Below are 17,772 nucleotides of genomic sequence, written 5' to 3' on the forward strand. Positions count from 1 at the left end.
TCTTCTCTCCTCCATCTACGTTCTCCCTTCATCGTCATTAGATTCCCCCTTTCAAATTCCCCTAACCAATCATTCATTATGGGTGTCACCAAGCAGATTCTCGCCGAGGGTAACCAGCAGGATTTCCCTCAGAAGGGCGACAACATCACCATGCACTACACCGGATGTCTGTATGACGAGAGCGCCCCCAACAAGATGGGCACCCAGTATGTTCTGTTCTCTCGAGCACGATCCTGAACCCTGGAGTTAACTTGTCCTCAGGTTCGACAGCTCCGTCGGCCGTGGTCCCTTCAAGACCGCCATCGGCGTCGGCCGTCTCATTCAGGGTACGCTTCCCCCCACCATTCTTTTCATCGATGATTCCATTAGCTCTGTTCCAGAACTAGCTCCATTTTTTGTTCGATGATTAACTTAACCAATTGCTACAGGTTGGGACGAGGGCGTCCCTACCATGAGCCTCGGCGAGAAGGCCATCCTGACCATCACTGGGTGAGTATCTGTTTTTCCTTTCCCCATGTTACCAAGAGATCGAAAGCTAACGAGTGGGGCAGTGACTACGCCTACGGTCCCTCGTATGTTCAACTTCTTCCTGTCGACTCAATTCTGGACTCCGGAAAGGGAGTCCGAGGGAGTGTTTATGCTAATGAGGATTATTTTATATAGTGGCTTCCCCGGTCTCATCCCTCCCAACGCCACCCTTGTTTTGTAAGTTCTCTTCAGTTTTAGTTTCGTGGATATCTGGACGGGACGACACGATCGAGGAGACAACTGATGTACTAACCGTCTCGTTCGCAGCGAGGTCCAACTGCTCGGCATCAACAACAAGGCCCTCTAAATCAGATGAGCGGGATATAGGTAGTTTTGGTAAATGAGTGTTTCTATTACAACGTAACAAAATCGGTGGCCTTCTGCCTTTTATTTCTGGTCCATCCAAGGACTTTGACAATCTATCATTTTTGATTAACATTGAAACCTATAAGGGGAGTTCAAACACCCAACTTAAGTCTGTAGTTTGGTAGTATAAATCCGTCTGGTTCCTGTCATGACAGGTTGCATATCACATGCACTGCACTCCATCCTGCCAAGGGTTCCGTGTCTGCATGATCCTAATTTCCTAGTCTCCCCCCCTCTCTCTATCTTTCTCTCCTCCAGCCTCCATCCATCGTCGCGAACTACCGCGCAATCCCATTAAGATAAGCCATCCCCTCCTCCCGATCCGTGTCGGGTTCAACATAGCTCTGCTGGCGGGGCAATCGGAAAACGAAATTCGACGGATTATGCGGCGTATACCGCGGCCATGACGCGATCTGAGGCACTGCAAGCATAGGCAACTCCACCCGTTAGCTCATACATATCCTACCTACCTAGGACTAGAGGGGACCTTAGTGTAACAGGCTAACAGCCAGGAAGTAGGAACTCCACCGTCATGCGGGGAAAAGCCAGACAGAGAAAGAGAGAAGTCACACAGGAGGGGAACAAACATACCGTCGTGACCATTGGGGTGCAAGTCCGTCGCGAATGACGTCCACATGCGAGCTGCTAGGTTGCCTAGTTCTAGTCGATTCGGATCGTCGCCTAAAGGCGTCATGGTCTGGTCGGGATTGGCGAAGACGAATGGAATCTGGTGCCTATGTTAGTAACAGATGTTCGGTACCTATGAACATACCTCCGGACAGATGGCCCCTATAGGTAGTTAACAGGTGGTATATTATGGTAGCCTACCTCGGCGAAATGTCCCACGCCGATCGTACTCGACGAGTTCAGCGCCGCCACATCCCATCGATAACTATATACCTTCTGGCCAGCCTTTGCCATCGTCGTGGCCAGCAGTCGTCGCGGCGCCGCCATGGTGATGTCTCCTGCCATCGACTCGTACCGCTTATACATGGCCCCGAGCGATGGCCAGGTCTTGTTTCCCCATCCATAGGGACATCCGACGGCCGGGTCGTTGGGGTAGAAAGTCAGGAGTTTAGTGGCCTTGGTACGGTCAAGGACCCATCGTTTCGAAGCTATTGATACAATTCAGTCCCTCTATATCCATTCTAAACCGAAACCACCACCTAGTCCAGGTCGATCGGGGTAAGAATAAAAGAGAAAAGGAGAAGAAAACCTACAAATCAACTGCTCCACGCACTCTTCGTCCGTATCGGTGCCCGTCGTACCGAAACTCGTTCCCTCGTCGGTGTTCGTGCCCAGCAGGATCGGAACTCTCGCGAATCGACCTTCCGTGAAACTAATCTGGGGGTATTCGCGGATAAACGTGCCGTCGATGGCGCCGAACCATTCCAGTCCTTCGAAGGCGTTGTCGTAGAGGGTTTGATAAGGCACATCCCGGAGACATTGTAACGTGTCGGATGAGTTGGCGCAGCTTGTTTCTGTCAGTTTCGTTCCACAGTTCTTTCCCTTCGTTTTTCACTTGACTTGCGAACGGGATTGAAAGGGAGGGGGACAAAGAGGGAGACGTGTACATACCCCGTCTTGTTGACGATCCGATCATACATAGGCTGATACCAGTCGGTGCCATTCCAGGGCGGGCCTACCGCATTTCCGGATTCCATGATAGCTGAATTTAGTTAACATTAGTTACAGACATGAGGAGAGACAAAGGTATTGGGCGAATCTTACCAGCTCTGAAAAGGCCTTCATGATCTCCTCCGTTGGCGACTAGATGCGCACCAACACTATACGCTCCTCTATACCGTTGACGTTAGCATGAGTCTGAGCATATCCCCTTCTACAAGCTTCTCCAAGTACCCTTCCCTAAGGGGGGGGGGTGAAGAAAACATACGCTGATTCCCCCCAGATAGTAACTCTCTTCGGATCACCACCAAAGGCACGGATATTCTCCTGGACCCATCTCATGGCGACACGCTGGTCGCGCAGTCCCAGGTTATTGTTTCCTGATTCCTATATCATCTTCTTGTCAATTCCTCTTCGTCTTGGTAGATCAGGATCTGGGCATTGAACTATGTATAGAAAAGAAAAAGGGACGGCATACTCTAACATCCTCCGAATCCAAAAACCCGAACGCAGCTAAGCGATAGTTGATCGATACGCCGAGCACGGGGGATCCGCTCTGCGCGCCTTGCCGGACGATGTAGCTCATATTGTACCTTTCCAGTTATCACAGAGTCAGTCAACGCATTATAAAGTATATAGCTCCACTTGCTATCCACCCCACAGTCCGACAATAATCGGATATATCAAGCAGGAAGGCAGGGAGGCAAGTAAGTAAGCCTTCGAAGAAGGAATATATAAGTATACCTCGGATCCGCCGTCGCACCCTGCTGCCATCCACCACCATAAATCCACAACAGGACCGGCAGCAGCTCATCCTGGGCAGAAGTACTGCGACCCCCACTGCCAGCAGCAAACGAGGTATTCGTCTGTCCCCGCCACGGCCGGATGACATTCAGATTCAAACAATCCTCACCCTGCCGGATCGTACCAGCGTTGATCAATTTTGTCTGATCGGATCCGTAGCCGGGACATTCGAAGCCGTAGGTTGTTGCGTTGTAGATTCTCTCTTCTGTAGGTGGTTGTTAGCTTTCTTTCTACTCTATCCATTCCCCTGTTCTTGGATGGATCAAAATATATAGGTTGACGAGCTGAGATATCGGTTTATAAAGCTTGGTAAAGCACGCATGCAGGCAGAAATAAACAAAGGGATATTTGAAGAGAGGAAGGGGAGAGGAAACAACAGAAACACATACTATACTCCCTCTTCACATCCGACGGCGTAAAGCGGTCCGGCTTATCGGCGTACTTGATTCCCAGGAAGACATCTTGTTTGAATTCAGGGATTGAGCGGCCTTGGAAGACAACGGAGTGGATATTCGATTCGGTAGGGGATATTGTGACTTTTGGGAGAGAGGGATGAATTGCAGATGATGATGAAGGGGACGAAGAAGAAGGAAGCGCAGATGCACCGAGGGAGAGGGAAAGGGTGAAAATGGAAGACGCGAGAAGCATCTTAGTTAAAGACCGGATGAGTGAACGTGGTCAAGTTACTGGGGTATAACGGACGGGGACATTGGAGTCAATGGATCCAAGGGGTTGAGCAAGATTAAATGTTAAGAGTCTGGTTGATTTATCTGATTCTGGAGCAATAACAATATATGGGGTAATGTGCATACCTTGTGGGGGGAGCAGAATACTATCTGAGGAATAGACCTGATCTATATGACCCGTCATGGACTCGTTATAGGTGGAAATAAATCTCCACGACGCCATCACGGACTAGAGGCTAGGCATCTGTGGAGAAGAAGGTTGAATTTCTCCGTGACGAAGATCGCTCCCTCGGTATAAACAATGACATTAAATCTATCGGATACTTTCCGCTATACTTGGCCCCCTCTAAAAACATCCCTCGTCCTGCCCATCGGTATATCTACTTATCCCGCCGGACTAAACACACGCTGGGTACATACATACAAGGAAATAGAGACAGAAAGACGGAAAAAAAAAATACAGTGTCCCAAACACCCGCGGTTATAGACTAGATAAACCGCAAATTACTGCTATCAGCCTTCCACCAACGGCATGTGCTCTGTCGCGCCACGCTATGCTGCAAGCGTACAAGGTATCGTATATCGAACAAGGCTTTGGGAAGTATCACATCAAGCGGACAACAGTGCCATGCTGCTGTCCCAATTGATGGCCAGGGGAAATTTTGGAATCAGGGGATATGATGAACAGCAAAGGAAAATTGAGATGGAAAAGGAGAGAAAGACAGGGGTATGGAAGAGTGTTCGCATTATGGATATGCAATTCCGTCAATCATCTTTATGACGGTCTCCAAAAGAACGAGACCCGCTCGTTCCTTTGGCAGGGCTGGGAAACCGCTCCCTCACAGATGCTCCGGTATGGAGACTGGACCCGGATCGATTGAACTCGGGTCTTAATCGCGTTTCGCCCAGTAATCCCGAGGTACTCCTGGATTCTAATCCGTCATTGAGCTCGATCAAGTCGCCGGTTCCCCGGCGGTTGATTCCGGGGCCCAGTCCGCTGCCGGTAGGGGACGAGACGTCTTGCTGCAACTCATTGAGGCTCGCTTTTGCCCGAGTTGTCATCTTTCTGACCCAACCTTCGACGGCCCCGCCGATGTTGTCAAGACTGGTCGTCGGCGTGTTCGAGTTGGCCGTCGACGCGTTCTCCGACGTGCTCTCGAAATTTGGCGGTGCCGGAGTCGGAGCGAGATTGGGAAGATGTTGAGCAAACCATTTGCTGAGACCATCTTGAGCCGGGCCCGGAGCCATGACATCGCGGTCCATGGTCCCGACACCGGGTGCCGAGAGCTGCAAGTTGCTGCGCTGGCGCTGGTGGCGGTGTTTAGGCTTATAGTTGGAGGAGCCTCTTGATGCCGACGAATCCGCGTGCGGTCGGGTGGAGATGGCCGGTGACCAGGCGGGTTCAATGGGGGACGACGAGGAAGACGGAGTAGCAGTTCTGTCCCGCCCCGACCCCGACACTGACGGGGATCCGGAATCCGTATAGGACAAGGATTTTCGTCGCGTGCGCGGGAAAAACCCCAAAGCCCGGCGAGGCACCCGACCGATCTCCACGGGCGCTGGGAATCCGTCAATTTGCACCCAAGACTCGTGTTTCCAAAGACGATCGCCCTCTATCTCCTCCAGCTCATCCAGAGTCTTCTTATCTGCTTCGAATGGGCGAGGCGAGTCTGGACCAGACACCGGAGCGATCGAACTACCGTTCGGATCCTCCAAGGACTTCCGTCGAGCCTCCTCGTCGTCCAGCAGATTGTGGACCTGTCCCGGAGGGCTGACAGGCCGGCCCTTGACCGAGCAGGAGTCGACGGGGAGTAGAACGGTCTTGCGGCCTTGAATGCTGTCCATGGGCCAAAACCCGTTCGCTTTCCTAAAGATGGCAGGCTGGCAGCCATATCGTATCGTCACCCCCGTGATCGAATCCGTCGCTAATACATGATGAATATATGCCAAAGCCTCCTCATCCTGCTCCGGGTCAATGGCGGAGTGGTCCGTCTGGTCGCTGGAGTCTCGTCGCTTGTGTCGAGTGCTGGGGTTCCCCGGCTCGGCCGCATCTGCCAGCAGCAGCGCCTCCCGTTTCTTAGCCTGCACCAAGGCCTGTCTTTCTTCCTTGGTACCGGCACCGATATCTGACCCGGACGGCGCGGACGGGCCCCAAGCGGCGGGAACCGCCGTGCGCGACGCCGTCCTCATATACGGATCCGGCCGCGACGGCTTCCGGGCATGCGTTCGAGCGGAACCATTCGTGGCCGGCCGAGCGATATCACTCCCTAACACTGAAGAGGCCAAGCTCTGCAGCGACGACCACGAGGAGTCTAGAAAATCCACCGCCGCCCGGGACGAGTCGGCGAAATTGACCTGACCCTTCCCCGACGGGTAAAAGCCCCCAAGCGAGCTATTCAGACCGTTGCGACCGGGAGACTGCGTGGCACGAGACGGATGGCTTTTGGGGATCGGCGAGACGCCTCGAGATGGGAAAGGGGACGGCGTGGTACCGCGGGAGCGAATTGTAGACGGGTCGCGGGACGACATGGCCGACAGACCTGTGGACTGCAGCTGTCGCCCATTCTCATCGTCGTCCTCATCGGTGAAGGGCACGAAGCGTCGTGTACGTGATCGGACGGTGGAGGTAGATCGGCGGCTGGTATTTGTACTGGTCGTCCCAGGGCTCAAGGTATCGGTAAACCCGCTCTGGAGACTCATCCCTGGCGACGAGGAAGTAGAAGGCGGAGACGGCGGAGAAGGTATTGCTACTCGGGGAGGGTTGGAGGGAGGGAGAGTACTGGACTCCTCCGAAAGGGGGAGGAGGTTCAACTCAGGGTGTGCGATCGCCTAGGCAAATTGCCATCGGAGGGTCCCTACAACAGACCATGCGGCATTCAGCCTCCAGATCGCATCCGTGTCCTTTCAACGGGGGATATGGGTGAATGGCGGCGAGAATGCGAACGGTGAGGGGCAAAGGAGGTAAACAATCCCCAGGGGGCGAGGAGAGATTGGATCAAGTGGTGGAGGATAAATTAGGGGGTGGAAGAAGTCAGAGAGCCAGATGATGCATGGAGGAAGTTGGAGGAACGAAGGTCTGTGGTTGGGGAGGGAGGGTTTTAGCCTCAGTTGATGACGACCCCCGGAGCCCTGACAGCCCGCGGGGGGAAGGGGAAAAGCGCCCGTTTCACCTCGCAGCGCTGATCCGATGGTTTTACGGGGTGGATTGACCTGACCGCGCCGGGAATCTTCCATTTTAAACATCCAATGTGCTTTTATTCATTTTCTATCGGCGTTCATAGCTGCAGACTACAGAGTACCTACTTGTCCGGTGCGCAGTACTTGGCCGGTACTTGAGGTTGGGTGGTGGTTCCTTCCAGCCCTGCGTACCCTCGAGGTATCGCCCGCCACGTATCGACTCTCCTTCCTGTTCGGGAAGCCAGCGGATGCCGCTTTAGCGAAGGATGCGATTGGCATTAGTCACTAGTCAGTCACTCGTGATGATGACAATAGTTAATAATCATTATTTAACAATCTGTTCTTTGAATTTCCGAGAGGGGCCCGTGTTGCCTGCCAGAGGAATTGCCAGTCCGGGTAAATGAGCGACTCTTGAAAGATGTGCCAACAGAGTGCAGAAAAGCTCTTCGGCTCCTCCAAGCAAGGCGCAAGATCATGACTTCCTGCTAGATCAAAGAGATCGAAGTTCGATCTCTTTGATCTAGCCTCGAGGCTCAGCGGGGCATGCCGAGTTAGCGGCATCGCTGCTTCCTAAATGAAGTCTCGTCGTCTCGTCGAAGGGGAAACAGTCCCCGGATATACTCTACCGTTAGCCGAGCAGGTCCGAAGCATGTCCAAGCAAGTCCAAGCAGGGTGTTTCGAGCCATGGTCAGTGGAGAAGAAGTACCAGACAGCGAAGGATGACCGCAGGGATGGCGCATCCACGGAAAGGCCGTCATCGCCTACTCCCGCAGGTACTCTTGCCTAAGTAGGTAGTAGCCTTTCTCCTCCGTATGTCATTCGCCTTCATATTTATGCGACCCTCGTCCTCGCGGGATGGAGATGAAAATGACTGAAAGAAGAGGAGAAAGAGTCTGGTCGGCCCTTATTTGACCTTTCAATCATCTCTTCCATCTCTCATCTCTGCCTTGTGCATCTCACTCCGGTTGGAGTCCTCGCTATCATGGCCAACCTTTCCTATGTGTTAAGTCCGGCGCATGAGCAGATCACGACGCCAGCTTCGGCCTTTCAAACGGAGAATGAACTACTATCTCAGATCGTCTCGGGCGTGATCCAAAGAGCTCGTCATAAAGAGCTGGTCTTTACGGACGTTGAGCCTGCCTGGGGTTCCCATATCATCAAGTCGTTGAATGTCCACGAGGACGAGGAAAGCGCCTGTTCTCGGTGAGTAATCGCCCCAATAGGGTCGACCCCCCTCTGGTGCACAGTATCTGACTGGTCGCCGATACGATCAGGTTACACTATAACTCCGTCACCAAGGTCCTGTGGGTGCGACTTATGCCCACGGCGATCCACGCCTGCCATCAACTCTGGGTACGAAATGAGAACTACAAGTGGATGGCGTCCGGCCAGTTGACGCTCGAAGAATTGAAGAAGTTGCGCACCAAGGTGGGAATGCGTAAGTTATATTCTTCATCACGAGCATCTCATCGACGGACTTGTCGCTCACTGGGATCTAGCCATTCGAACGTTCAAACCGCCGTACGACCAATCGTGTAAAGAACCGGACCTTTTCATCCGTCCCGGGGCCCAGCGGCTGCCCTCCGTCGTGGTGGAAACTGGATGGGACGAGGACTATTCACGTCTGCGGAATGATGTCGATTTGTGGTTGCTCGGTGGGAAACCGTATGTCAAGGTCGTGATGTTGCTGAAATGGACTCGAACCGCCGACTCCAAGGTTGAAGGCTCCATAGAGGTATACAGCCGCGACTTGACCGGTCAGCCGGCCAAACGACAGAGCGAGGTACGTGTAGTTCCCCCGACCCTTGAGATTTTATATATTCTGCCACAGGGTCACTGACGGCGACAGACGGTCTTCCCTGCCGAGACAGAAGACGCGGCGGCAAGTCTTCACCTCACCCGCGGCGAATTGTTCGGGGAGGTTGACACCCCCGGCAAAGACCCGAACGATGTGTTCCAGTTGAGTATCAAATCCTTGCGTACGGTGGCCCGCAATGCCCTTCAGATTATGAGATTGAGTCCGGCATGATTGCCTCAATTGCACCTCAATGCATTAACGAGGATTCGGAATAGGAGCATCAGGCGTTCATCCACTGTACAGTTAACTTAGGCGTATCGGAAGGTAATATCATTTATTGAATAGTCCATCTAATGATAATACATGGAACGAAAAGCATGATCGGGTGCTCTATAGACAAAAACATTTCTCGTAGCCGTGCTAGAACCTAGTCGTATACCTTGAAAGAGCAGAAAAGCTGGCGGGGAAGTATCGGTTATTATATTCAGCAAATGGAAAAGATGAGCGCAGGAAAGACGAAGAGGAGTAAGAAGACGCGGGCGATTCTCGTGTGTCGGGTAAAAGTGTAGATGTGACAAGATAGGAGAGTGCCAGGTAGTATCATCGCACATGGAAATCAATCACTCCGGAGGTTCAATCATCTCTGCAGACGGCCGCACATCCGCTTCGGAGGCGCCTTCTGACTCGGAAACCCACTCCTTCTCGGAGCTAGCTTTGCTGGATTGTGCTGGTATTTGGCTGGGTGGTGGGATGACTCGGACACCGCCAGCACGAGTAAAAAAATCCCCAGTTCGAAGACCCCGAACCTCGCTGGGGTCGACGGATGTCATTTGCTGACCATCCGCCTTTTTCTGTCGAATGAGCTCCCGAACCGGAACCATGGCCGCATCACGACAAGCCTCCTTAATGTCACTGCCCGACATGCCCGCCATTGCCTTGACTAGGTAGTGGAGATCGAAGTTCTCTCGGTCCACCTTGGTGTCCTTGAGGATCAGGCTCAAGATCCGGAGACGCTGCGGCGCCGGCGGTAGAACGACCGGGAACTTCTTGGGCATTCGGCGGAGAATGGCTTCGTCGATATCCTGAATCCGATTGGTCGCACCCAGAACGACGACACGCTGAGGTTCGCCGGAAGAATTGGCCGAGGTCAGACCATCCCAGTGAGTCATGAACTCTGCTTTCACCATGCCGCTCGCCTCGTGTTCCCCGCTGCGCCTGGTTCCCAGCACGGCGTCGATCTCGTCAATGAAAACGATGGAGGGTTGCAGCTTTCGGGCCAGCGAAAAGACCGCATTGACAAGCTTGTTTGAATCGCCATACCACTTTTCGGTCAAGGTCGAGATATGCAGGTTGATGAAGCATGCCCCGCTCTCGTGCGCAAGAGCCTTCGCCAACATGGTCTTCCCGCATCCAGGCGGGCCGTACAGCAGAACACCCGAGGGGGCTGTGAGGAGCGACGAGGTAGAGGTGTATAGATGCGGCATGGTCAGGGGGTAGATCACGGATTCCTTGAGTTCTTCGATGATCTCGCTCAAGCCACCGATGTCCTCGAAGGAGACGGGGATGTCATCGGGAGCCACCACGTCCATCGCAATCGCCTGCTCATACTGATTGAGAACCAAGTCGCCTCGCTTCTGACGGCGGTCTTTCTTCCTTTCGCCGCGCGGCGCATCTTCCTCGGACTCTTCGCCTCCGTCTAATTTGCGTAGAATGGCGGCGGACTTGCGTCGTTGTTCTTCTTTCTTCTGGCTTTCGGGGTCGAAATCAAGGCGGGAGAGGAGGTAGCGAATAAGGAAATAAGCCGAAGCCGACTATAATGATCGCGTTAGTCACCGACTATTGATTGGAGAGTAGGAAGACATACCGTGCCGGCAACCATCACCAACTCTTGCAGGAATTGCTGCCATCGCGGACCGCGCGCGGAAGCCATGACGGAGAGTCAGCGAACGAGAAGGGAGCGTATTTGGATATAAATTCTGTTGACACAGTGAGGTCAACAGCAACAGGCTTTCTGGAAAGAAAAATCCCGTACAAAAAATTCCCCGAGACCAGCAACAGGATAAGAGGAGATAGATAGGGAAGAATGTAACCAGGCCGGGGGTCGGCGAGAACAGGTGTGGCGCTTGACCCCGTCCGTGGCTTGCCTCAGTCACATGCTCACCGCCGGCGTTGTTTGGTGGAGTTGACGCGCCGGCCCGTCATGCTCTACTAAGGTACTTTACTCTTAGTTTGAGTGCACGCAATTATTGCTGCACAGTTTCATTCCACGCAGCACCGTCGTTTATTTTTGTATTTTATTTTCATTGACCTATATATACCAACTTCCATCCACTCAATATGCCCAAGCGAAAAGGCGCTACGGGGTTTTCCGGCGTGGCCCCCGGGTCCGATGACGAGGGTGATTTACAGATTAACGAAACCCAGGAGGAACGACCCACGAAGAAAACCAGAGGAAGACCTCGCTCAAAGTCCGCGGAGGCTAAGCCGCCTGCAAAGACGAAGACAGACTCGACAACCCCCGCCCCGGCCGCAGAACCGACGACGAAGAGGGCCACGCGCAGAGGTCGACCAAAGGGCTCCGGAACCTCGGTGCAGGCAGCGGAAGAGCAGGAGACGACTGATCAACAAGAACCAGACAATGCGACAGAGGAGGATGGAGGTGCGCAGGCAGAAGAAAATGCCGCGACTGCCAATGGCCAGGTAGATGGCGCGCAGGAGGCCCCCAAGTCCAAAAAAGCTGCAAAACCTGCAAAGTCTACAGGTACACGTGGTCGGAAGAAGGGAAACACGGGGAGTCAGCTCAAGACCGATGGGGAATTCGAGTATACGCCCACCGTGACGCGACAAACAAGATCCCCAGGAAAGAGGAAGGAACAGGCAGAGCAACCAGAAAAACCAGAGCAGCCGAAGAGACAGCAGCGGAAAACCCGCATGCAGACCGAGGCCGATAACGAAGCGCCCGAGACTGAGAACGAGGCGCCCGACGTACCCGAGATGGTTGAAGAGACGATGTTGCAGGAAGAGCCCGTGCTGCCGCGTGCGGCTTCGTCCTCGCCCACGAAGCGCAGGCAATCGACCCTGCTTAGCTCCCCGTCAAAGCGCAGAAGCGGGACCGCTGGTGAGGAGGAGAAGAATGGGGGAGAGCCGGAGCTACGACGCCGGATCGGTGAACTTACACGGAAATGCGATACTCTAGAGAACCGATACCGCACCTTGAGGGAGATTGGCATCGTGGAGGCAAATACCAACATGGACAAGTTACGGAAACAGTGTGAATCAATGAAGACTGGTATGTACTATTTCCCCCGGATATCTGATCTCGGTCCTGCTGACACAATTTCTAGCATCGGACAATGCAGTTGCCTCTTTGAAAGAAGAGCTAGGAGCACAGAAAGCGTTAGGCCAGCAAAGTCGGACCCTGCAGAAACAGTTGAAGGAACGCGACGCCGAAATTGCTCAGCTCAAAGCGCAAGCTGAAGAAGCCTTGTCTCAAGTGTCGTCGGCCCAAACAGAAGCCAAGGCTCTTAAAACTAAGCTTGCTGCTGCTCGAAATACCGCCGCAAGCCTGGAAAACGCCGCTATCAAGGTACCCGGCAGCGCGATCAAGGGTGGTGGTGCGAACCGGGCCAACGCCGAAGCTGCGCATGCGGCCCAGTTCGCGCAATTGAAGGAGGATCTGTATAGCGATCTCACAGGTCTCATCATCCGGGACGTGAAGAGGAGGGAGGCTGACAACCTGTATGACTGTATCCAGACCGGCATCAACGGAAGTAAGTGTCCTGGATCTCGAATCCAACCCCTACCTTGTCCCGTCATGACAGAATATTGCTACTAACTAGCATGCAGCCCTTCATTTCAAGTTGGCCGTCCCTCTGGATGAAGCCGCCGCCAGTTTCGAGACCGCCGAATTCCAATATATTCCGCTGTTGGACGAGAACCGAGACCGCGAGCTGGTGGACATGCTTCCGGAATACCTCACCGTGGACATTACATTTGTTCGCCAGCAAGCATCGAAATTCTATACGCGAGTCATCGACGCGCTCACCAAACGGCGAAACAGTTCCACTCGCTAATAGGGGGAATCTTCATTTTATATTTTGTTCTTTGACCTTGTCGCGCATGTTCCTCAAATTGGATTTAGCTCGATCTGCCAATACTTCATTTGCTTTGCATTGGCAGGAGTCTGGGCGGTCAAACGGCGTTTCTCGCCTGCTTGCATATCTTTCTTGGATACGGAGGCGTCTGGTGCGGGAGTAATAACTGGGGGATTGGTTATAGTAATACGAGAGTCTTTAACCTAGAGAGTATAGACGGAGTATAGAAGAAGTGCACTCCGTGGCCGCGTGGCCGACCGTAGTTCCTGGTCCGCATTGGGGCGGCGGTGATTGGCCGAAGGGGACGGACAGCTCCCAAGTTCCCCGGAGCCACGCAGGAAAACACGCAAGTCTCCCCCCGTAGGGCCATCTTGCGACTCCATGCGGTGGGACAATCCTGCCTGTCCGCCTGCCCATCTGTTCTCTTCTTCTTTCCCCCTTTTTCTTATACCCCGTTAATTGTCCCATTCGCTGGGGTTTCTTGTTCGTTCCGGAATTGGTCCGTCTCCTGCCCAGTCCTTGTTACTCTCTGGAACTGGATTTCCTCCCAAGGAACTCATGGCGCGTCTCGGCCGCGTGGGGTTTCTTACCCTCGCGGTGGTATTCCACCTCATATATACCTATTCGATCTTCGATATATACTTCGTCAGTCCGATCGTGAGTGGCATGAGGTCGTATCGGGTGGAGCGAGAACCCGATGCTGCAGCTCCAGCCCAACGTCTCTTCCTCTTTGTTGCCGATGGCCTGCGCGCCGATAAGGCATTCCAAGCATTCCCGGATCCAGATGCCTCCCCGGAGGCCGAGAGCGACGACCCCATCCATCTCGCGCCTTTCATTCGATCCCGCGTGCTTTCCCACGGCACCTTCGGCATTTCGCATACCCGCGTGCCCACCGAATCGAGACCCGGCCACGTTGCGCTGATCGCCGGTCTCTACGAGGATGTGTCTGCCGTGACCACCGGGTGGAAGCTGAACCCGGTCAATTTCGATAGCGTCTTCAATCGCAGTCGGCATACATGGAGCTGGGGTAGTCCGGATATCCTGGCCATGTTCCAGGAGGGAGGCGTTCCGGGAAGGATTGATGCGGACATGTACAGCGAGTCGGTCGAAGACTTTACGTCGGATGCGACACAGCTCGATATCTGGGTTTTCGATAAGGTCAAGGAACTCTTTGAATCCGCCAAGACTGACCCGGAATTGGATGCGCGGCTTCGCGACGATAAGCTCGTGTTTTTCCTCCATCTCCTCGGCCTCGATACCACCGGTCACGGCTTTCGCCCCTACTCGAAGGAATACCTGCACAATGTAAAGGTTGTGGACAAGGGGGTACAGGAAATAACCAAGCTGGTGGAGGAATTCTACGCGGACGACAAGACGGCGTTTGTCTTCACTGCCGATCATGGCATGAGCGACTGGGGCAGCCACGGGGACGGCCATCCCGATAACACGCGGACGCCTCTAGTTGCTTGGGGCTCTGGCGTCGCCAGTCCGAGATACACGCAGGACGGCTTTCCGTCAGGACACGAGGACGGCATTTCGTCCGAATACGGACTCGACGAGATTCAGCGCCATGACGTCGCGCAGGCAGATGTCGCCGCTCTGATGGCCTACCTGGTCGGACTGGATTTCCCCACGAACTCCGTCGGTCAGTTGCCATTGGATTACCTGGATGCGAGCCCCAAGGACAAGGCGCTCGCTTCCCTTGCAAACACCCAAGAAGTGTTGGAAATGTATCGCGTGAAGGAGGAGCAGAAAAGAGCCTCGGTGTTGCGCTATGTGCAATTCGAACCCCTCGCGGATGACGGCGAAACCTCCGTCGAGGATTATCTCGAGCAGATCAAGACCCTGAATGCCAATGGCCTGTATCAGGAGTCGATCGACTTGTCCGCTTCACTGTTGTTTACGGCATTGGAGGGACTGCGCTATCTACAGACGTATGACTGGCTCTTCCTGCGAACCATCATCTCCTTCGGGTACCTGGGCTGGATCGCGTATGCGTTGACAACGGTCATCGATCTCCACGTGCTGCATGGGACCTCCGATTCGAATCGGACCTTGATGAGCACTATCTTCTTCTCATCCATCCTTGTCGTGCTCTTCTCGGTGTTCTTGTACCAGGTATCTTCCTGGCGCTACTATTTCTACGCACTCTTCCCCGTCTACTTCTGGGAGGAAGTGTTTGCTCGTCGCAAAGCTTTGGCCGCAGGCCGTCGGATTCTCCTGGGCCATGTCCATTCTGCCAGCGGTGTCGTTGGATTTGTCTTGCAGTCGCTGGCGTTTGTGGGTGTATTGGAGGCTCTAGTAAGTTTGGCCAGTTCCTGCTGATCGAATACCTTGCTGACTTCGCGCCTCTGATAGGTGCAATCCTATTTCCACCGCGAGATCTACACGGGTTGCTTTCTGCTGGGAGCCTTTTGGCCTCTGTTCTACGGCACCAAGGTTGTCAAAGCGAACAAATTGCTTTCCGCCTCGTGGGCTATTGGCTGCGGATTGATGAGTACTTTTACCTTGCTGCCTGCCAATAAGGTCGAAGACATTAATATGATGTAAGTAAAACGAGCCTCGGAGACGAATTTGCCGAATGCGTGATCGTTAATCCTGAGACGCGATAGAACCTATGGGGCATTGTTAATGTTCTTCACTGGCCTGCTGTATCTTCTGTTCGAAGACAGTATCTTGCGGCAAAGTAAAACCTCAGCACTGTCTGCCACTAGCAGCGGCTCGCGGACAATCATGGGCATCCAGGTACGAACAGACCCCTTCCCCGGGGACTTATTGCGGGGGGACACAGATCAATTTGCTGACCCCTTCCATAGCTCGGCATGGTCTTGCTTGCTCTTATCGTTACTCGGTCTAGTGCCACCTCTCTCCAAGCGAAAGAGGGTCTTCCCATTGGTAACCAGGTGGTTGGATGGCTTGTGTTGGGTAAGTGCAGGAGCAAGCGACCCGTGGGATTGGTGCTAACAACTCCGTGTCATCTATTAGTTTTCTCGCTTCTCCTACCGTTCTTCCACCAACTCTACCCTAACAGCCATTACCTGCACCGATTGATGATTATCTTCCTTACCTTCTCTCCGACCTTCATCATTCTGACCATCTCTTACGAGGGCCTGTTCTACTTTGTCTTCTGTATGACCCTGATCACATGGGTTCGGCTGGAACATGCCGTTTACGAGTCCACCGCGGCGCCTCCTGCCAAGGAGCAGGGGGCAGGCAAAGAGCCGGAGGTGCCTAAGAAGCCCGGTACGGAGTCCACAGTCATCGTGCAGGGCCAAGCCTACCCGTACCGGGCCCTAAGCCTGTCCGACGCGCGCGTGGCCCTTTTTTTCTTCTTCCTTCTCCAATCCGCCTTCTTCAGTACGGGCAACATCGCGTCCATCTCCTCGTTCTCGTTGGAAAGCGTCAACCGGCTCATCCCGATCTTCAACCCGTTCAGCCAGGGGGCCTTGTTGATCTTGAAGCTGCTGATTCCGTTCGCGATCATCAGTGCCAACCTTGGCATCCTGAACCGCCGGCTGGAAGTGGCGCCCAGCGCTCTTTTCATGGTGGTGATGTCCATCTCGGACGTCATGACGCTGAACTTCTTTTACATGGTGCGCGACGAGGGGTCCTGGCTGGACATTGGCACGACGATCAGTCACTTCTGCATCGCCAGCTTCCTGTGCACTTTCGTGGCCGGGTTGGAGTTCTTGAGTGAGGCCTTGATCAGCGGAGTACACTTTGGTCGGGACGCTGTCAACGGCACCGCGGAGGATGCTTCCTCGGAGAAGGCTGACGGGGTGAATGAGAAAATGGCCCGGTAGGCAGGCCTTGGTTTGAAAAGATCGTATATTAGCCTCCCACCATGTCCAAATTGCGGACGAATCGTGGGGCAGGCAGCCATAATGAAATGTATGTATATGTGTGATATAGAATTGCTAGCTGCATTGGAATAATAGGTTTAGTTTACGGCTGAAGAACTGGGATCAGAGGCGAGTGAAGTATGTACATGTGCATGCATCTGGACATGGAGAAACCCCCGCGAAGGGGCAGATCATTGACAGACTCGTCCTCGGACGCTCAGGCAGGAGCATGTACCCAGTCCGTGTGTGTCTATCATTTATCAATTATCATTTAATATTTCTAATAATGTATGGTACATTTTATTTATAGTACGTCGTAGATAGTTTGAACCGAGGCATCACGAGCTTCCCGCCTGACGTTTCCCAAGCTTCATGACTTTCCCCCAGAAGAGACGCCGTCAATGCGGGGAACCGACCACGCGGATCCTCGTGCCCTTAGACTGACGGTTAGTGTTAGTCTTATCAGCTTATTATTCGCCGGCCAGGAACAGAAGCAAAGCAAAGGAATCACCGACGGTGGCTGCGACTGACGTTCGGGTGCGGGGAGTAAACAGGCCTAAAACCCGGAGGGGAATGGATTGCGAGTCTCCTACTTGGCTGATAGGTTCTGTCTCTCCGTCTCTCCTTCTTTCCCCGTCACGATCCCTTAACTTTCTTACAGGCTTACTGACTTACTGACTTACTGACTTTACGACTGCTTCTCCGGATCCGAACCTTTTGCTGTCCTGGGACGTGTCCCGTGAGTTCCCGCGTGGCACCAGCGTGGTCGGAGAAAAGTCCCCAGAATCGGACCAGTCAGACGCTCGAGATGAGAGGAATATCTTTTCGTCGTATGCGTCCCGAGCATAAAG

The 17,772-nt window shown here is 53.6% G+C and overlaps 6 protein-coding genes across 6 annotated transcripts; 3 read left to right on the top strand and 3 right to left on the bottom strand.

The window, feature by feature from the left end:
• Positions 1-78: 78 nt before the first annotated feature.
• KD926_001490 (FKBP-type peptidyl-prolyl cis-trans isomerase) lies at positions 79-835 on the top strand (the record flags this gene model as incomplete). Its single annotated transcript, XM_053096727.1, has 6 exons — positions 79-206; positions 262-326; positions 429-489; positions 552-572; positions 664-705; positions 796-835. The coding sequence occupies 6 exons, from the start codon at positions 79-81 to the stop codon at positions 833-835; spliced, it is 357 nt and encodes a 118-aa protein (XP_052959241.1).
• A 337-nt stretch (positions 836-1,172) lies between these two features.
• On the bottom strand, positions 1,173-3,972 carry KD926_001491 (putative triacylglycerol lipase (LipA); the record flags this gene model as incomplete). Its single annotated transcript, XM_053096728.1, has 10 exons — positions 1,173-1,315; positions 1,486-1,621; positions 1,723-2,009; positions 2,115-2,368; positions 2,473-2,563; positions 2,626-2,693; positions 2,789-2,907; positions 2,999-3,113; positions 3,265-3,529; positions 3,714-3,972. 10 exons carry the CDS (start codon positions 3,970-3,972, stop codon positions 1,173-1,175), a joined length of 1,737 nt encoding a protein of 578 aa, XP_052959242.1.
• An 803-nt stretch (positions 3,973-4,775) lies between these two features.
• Positions 4,776-6,710, bottom strand: KD926_001492 (putative LysM domain protein; the record flags this gene model as incomplete). Its single annotated transcript, XM_053096729.1, has 1 exon — positions 4,776-6,710. One exon carries the CDS (start codon positions 6,708-6,710, stop codon positions 4,776-4,778), a length of 1,935 nt encoding a protein of 644 aa, XP_052959243.1.
• Positions 6,711-7,761: 1,051 nt separating this feature from the next.
• Positions 7,762-9,216, top strand: KD926_001493 (uncharacterized protein; the record flags this gene model as incomplete). Its single annotated transcript, XM_053096731.1, has 5 exons — positions 7,762-7,960; positions 8,066-8,390; positions 8,462-8,625; positions 8,687-8,970; positions 9,037-9,216. 5 exons carry the CDS (start codon positions 7,762-7,764, stop codon positions 9,214-9,216), a joined length of 1,152 nt encoding a protein of 383 aa, XP_052959244.1.
• Positions 9,217-9,605: 389 nt separating this feature from the next.
• KD926_001494 (protein-degrading AAA family ATPase MSP1) lies at positions 9,606-10,915 on the bottom strand (the record flags this gene model as incomplete). Its single annotated transcript, XM_053096732.1, has 2 exons — positions 9,606-10,796; positions 10,850-10,915. 2 exons carry the CDS (start codon positions 10,913-10,915, stop codon positions 9,606-9,608), a joined length of 1,257 nt encoding a protein of 418 aa, XP_052959245.1.
• A 407-nt stretch (positions 10,916-11,322) lies between these two features.
• Positions 11,323-16,882, top strand: KD926_001495 (mannose-ethanolamine phosphotransferase MCD4; the record flags this gene model as incomplete). The annotated part of the gene is made up of 8 exons (XM_053096733.1): positions 11,323-12,274; positions 12,330-12,755; positions 12,832-13,013; positions 13,596-15,380; positions 15,438-15,625; positions 15,692-15,824; positions 15,896-16,004; positions 16,065-16,882. 8 exons carry the CDS (start codon positions 11,323-11,325, stop codon positions 16,880-16,882), a joined length of 4,593 nt encoding a protein of 1,530 aa, XP_052959246.1.
• Positions 16,883-17,772: the final 890 nt, after the last annotated feature.

Source organism: Aspergillus affinis (genome assembly GCF_023601865.1).
Source record: "Aspergillus affinis strain CMG 70 chromosome Unknown NODE_12_length_464043_cov_86_772839, whole genome shotgun sequence".
Taxonomy (NCBI): domain Eukaryota; kingdom Fungi; phylum Ascomycota; class Eurotiomycetes; order Eurotiales; family Aspergillaceae; genus Aspergillus; species Aspergillus affinis.